The sequence below is a fragment of the Saccostrea cucullata genome, unplaced genomic scaffold (genome assembly GCF_032062105.1).
Source record: "Saccostrea cucullata isolate Sc308-1 unplaced genomic scaffold, CSIRO_AGI_Scuc_v1 ctg19981, whole genome shotgun sequence".
Taxonomy (NCBI): domain Eukaryota; kingdom Metazoa; phylum Mollusca; class Bivalvia; order Ostreida; family Ostreidae; genus Saccostrea; species Saccostrea cuccullata.
This window is the reverse complement of record NW_026938003.1, coordinates 540-4714: the sequence shown is the minus strand read 5'-3', so window position 1 is coordinate 4714 and position 4175 is coordinate 540. Positions and strand designations below refer to the sequence as shown.

Here is a 4175-nt window from a genome sequence, read left to right as displayed (position 1 = left end):
ATATATGTAACTCTGACCTTAAAAAGGGGGGGTTACATCTTTAGAGATTTTTAGAAGAGGGGGGTATTTTAACATTTGAGATTGAATTCTTGAATAAACCTCAATTAGCAAAAGGTATATATCTTCAGTAGAATAAATTTTACAGAAAAAAAATATGTTATAAAAAATATCTCTTTACTAAATTTTCCGCAAGAAAGAGTTTTTATTTAAACATTTGTTATTTATCATAGCCTTTTTAATAAGTTTTACTTATTTGTTTGATATAATAATTTGTACTTTAGTATAAGTAATAAGGTTTAATTATAAATATTTTACATAACATTTTGAAATATCATTAGATAAAATATGTTTATGCAATATCATATGAATATTACAATCAAAATGGTATTGATTGTATTCGAAGAAAAGTAGATATTAAAATAATAGTTCAAAATGCTCATAAAATCTTACAGAAGATAATAAACAACAGCCCAACAAGGAAGGCAAAACACTTCAACAAATGAAAAAGTAATCAAAATAAAAGTAAGTACGTGCACTGCTTTAATCAGAGTGAATTTTACATAATACAACTACAATAAAAAGTAATTAAAAAGTAAGAGCACTGTTTTAATACAAATGAATAATTTTACATAATATAAAGTTGATAAACCCAAATTTATATTAGACTTGTTTGATGACAAATTACATAATTGTTAAATTATACACAGAACAGCACATTAAAAATCATTAAAAACATATATTGTGTAAATTATTGTCTATAGCGCAACAAAGGTAACGAACACTAGAGATGGAGGTATTTGGATTTCTCTTATTGATATTCAGTTCCTTATATCAATTAAATCAGCTATGTACGTTAATAAACTGCACAGATACGAATACTTGGAGTACTTTCGAAGAAGGATGTGTATCAACCAGGCGCAGGAGAAGAACCGTTTACTCCAGCTGTACCTGTTGTCATTACACCCTGCTTTGTTAGGATGTCTTGCTGTTTAATTTGTTGGATTAGGCTTGTTTCCTCTTCTTTGTCCTCTTTTTCCCTTGCGCTTTTTTTCTACCCATGTCTGATTTCTTTCGTCCTTGGCCGGATTTTGTCCTCTTTTCCTTTCTGGGCCCGCCTCTTTGTTTGTTGGTCTTGTCCTTCCGTTTGGAGTTTGATGTTGGTTTTGGTGTCGTCACACGAGTGGCCGGGTCTGGGGGTAAAAGTGGCCCCAGAATACCTTCCTCGGGAGGATCCTCATTGATCATACGCTTCTGTCTCAAGGCTTTAAGTACATAAAAATAAATAAATTCAATGATAATATACATGTATGCTTCTGTCTCAAGGCTTTAAGGACATAAAATAGATAAATTCAATGATAATATACATGTACTCTTTCATAAAATATAATAATGTACTGCATTTATATATGTACGTGTAAAGTTAATAATTAAATTTTTTATGCCGTACATTTTCTTTTTTTGTTTTCAATTACGAAATACTAGATGACTCAAAAAAGACAAGACAAGAATGAAGTGTATAACAAAAAAGAAAATCTACCTCTGTTTTCTCTTATATTAGATTGTGCATCAATCTGTGTAAAAAAATTCAAATGATTATTTTAAACATATTTTTTTGCAATGTACAAACAGTGCGACATTTAACTCCGGACACGACATTTGTCCGGAGTTTCGCCAACCACTTTTCCAAAGATATGTGGAAAGAACACTATTATGTCATATGTGGACACAATCTTGTCACAAATCATATTTGCATTCTCATTTTTTCTGTATTGAGTAAATGAATATCAAAATAATGCCTAATTATTCTAACCCATTTTAGAATTCTTCTTATTTTCAAATTTACTTTTAGAAACTGTAGTTTCTCTTTTTATCAAATCAAATACTAGACGTACTTTTTTCAAATTCGAACAAATTTTAAAAAGCTATAAAAATACAACTCTTCAAAAGCACATCATCTAAAAATCGCTTCTATTTTCAATAGTTAAAATTGCACATAAAATCATCATAAGGAAAATAATCATATCAATTGGCTTTTACCTGCTTTAAAAGTTCTGTGTGGATCTGTGAAAATGTATAAGAATCTACGAGGAGGCTGCAACACAGAACAAGTAGTAGAGGAACCGCCCGCATCTTTTGAGGTTGTGTTTGTTACTGATAACCTTAGGTGTCATATTTATAAGGAACTTAATTATGTACATAGTTTTGTCCAAAACTTCCATCACTGACAGAGCTAGCCCAGACTGGCAGGAACTTCTTGACAAGGTCAAGAACAACTCAGGTGAGGAAATTAACATAAGTCAAAAAGTACTGGAAAACCAGTTGGAACTAGTTATAACAAGATTTTTAGCATATGAAAGTGGTATGAAAATTTTATTTATGAAAGCATAAAGTGATAAAATTTTGAAGATGTTAAAGGAAGATACTATTTTAAAACAGTCTTATACATAAAGGGTTAAATCATAGACAACAAGAAAACATTGATGTAACCATCAATTGCCGCCCGGGAAATATATAAAGTAAACAATGAAAATGAGTTTGATCAACAAACCGTTTCTTCAAAAATAGTGAAAAGGCATGCGTCTAATTGATGGAGACGATAGTAGCGAATATTTTGAAAACTTGAAATCAATCAAAAACGATACCATTAAACTTTATCAATTCCTCAAGTAAATGTTGGCTGCATAAAATATAAATTGAAGTTAGACACACGCATCATCTATATTTAAAAATGTATTCATTTTCAATTTTAGAATATAAAACACGAACTGTGCAGAGTACGTTTTTATCAGAGAAGTAAAATTCGATGTTCTAAAAAAAGGGACCTGTCGTTTTTTCGAAAGTTAATGATAAGCAACTTTATATATCAAATATGAAAAACATATATATTTTTACAGATTCACTTTATGGAAGTAAATATATTATGTATCTCGTAATTCATAAAGGGAAAGAATATTCTGATTAACAATCTTTTAAATGTTTAGAAAACCTTTAATTCTGAATAACTTCTCCCACCTCAATCCCCATACACCAACACTTAAACTTATATGTATATACTTGGCCGAATCCTCCAGGCTGCAATAAAGCAATTCAGGGTGACCTGTCCTTTTTTAAAGACAGAAAAAGGACAAAGCAACATCAATAGATAAATCAAAGAAAAACAGACAAATTTCACTTTGACTTCTCTATTTTATCAAATACACTGAACCAAACTTCTAAGTGTTCACCTAACATTTTTGAAGTTTAAGAGAACAAATGCAAACAATAAATAATTTCATTTATTCCTGATTAATGATGCATATTTAAGTTGAATGTTGCATAAATTTCATGTAAGTATCTCGACAGAATTTTTAGCAAAGTGTCAAGGAAACGAAGTACCCTCAAAATGAAAATTCAAACAAAAAAGCTCTATGGAGTAAGACCACCATTCGCTCTAATTACTACAAGACTGTAATTACAGTTGACTACCATGAACCCCTGAATAGGAGATTGACCCATCTGTTGCCACACCTACTTTCTAGATCCTTCCAAACCATTGAAATTGCGTGGAAAAGGGGGGGGGACTTTTTCTTATAAAATCCCAATTTTGTTTAATGGGATTCAGATCCTGGATTTGAGAGTGTAGCATCACACAGAGGCCTTTTGGTCAATATCCTAGGGTATTTAGCACGTAAGTGACCTCTTGAAGGATAATTCAGACTGCTTGAGCTGAAAATAGACCGTCACTAGCAACGATTTCTTATCATTTTCGTACGATTGAAATTGTTTGTGTTCATGTTTCTAAGATTGTTTCGCAACAATTTAACACTTTTTTAACATGGTGTGACGCGAAAATTTGGCCTAGGACGAAAATTAAGGTCACTTTCGGTTTGGTTAAATTTTGTCAAAAACTTTTTAATTGTGATAAATTGGTGATGAAAAAGACGCACAGCCTATAGAAAAATGTGTTTAAATGGGTTTTGATACTGGTTGTTAATTTTTAAAAATAATATCAAGTACAATTAAGCACTAAAACAAAAGTGAGTAAAACGTGCTGCAAAGATTTTCCAGATATCAACATACCAACGACTCTACCTTCCATCTCAATGGTCATTTTGCCAATGTTTTATGTTCTTTAGTAAAACCATTTTTTAAAATTTGATAATGATCACAAAAAGATACTAATTACACAAAACTCG

General features: G+C 30.9%; 1 protein-coding gene across 1 annotated transcript; it reads right to left on the bottom strand.

The window, feature by feature from the left end:
* Positions 1-523: 523 nt before the first annotated feature.
* On the bottom strand, positions 524-2164 carry LOC134249248 (uncharacterized). The gene is made up of 3 exons (XM_062731617.1): positions 2038-2164; positions 1538-1571; positions 524-1262 (listed from the first exon to the last, which is right to left on the bottom strand). The coding sequence occupies exons 1-3, from the start codon at positions 2128-2130 to the stop codon at positions 1003-1005; spliced, it is 387 nt and encodes a 128-aa protein (XP_062587601.1). The 5' UTR covers positions 2131-2164; the 3' UTR covers positions 524-1002.
* Positions 2165-4175: the final 2011 nt, after the last annotated feature.

Excerpts from the sequence above, each read along its gene's own strand:
- LOC134249248 (XM_062731617.1), bottom strand. The coding sequence starts at position 2,130 with ATGCGGGCGGTTCCTCTACTACTTGTTCTGTGTTGCAGCCTCCTCGTA. Across the intron at positions 1,572-2,037 it reads ACACAGAACTTTTAAAGCAG|ATTGATGCACAATCTAATAT; the intron begins GTAAAAGCCAAT and ends TTTTTTACACAG. Across the intron at positions 1,263-1,537 it reads TAATATAAGAGAAAACAGAG|CCTTGAGACAGAAGCGTATG; the intron begins GTAGATTTTCTT and ends ATGTACTTAAAG.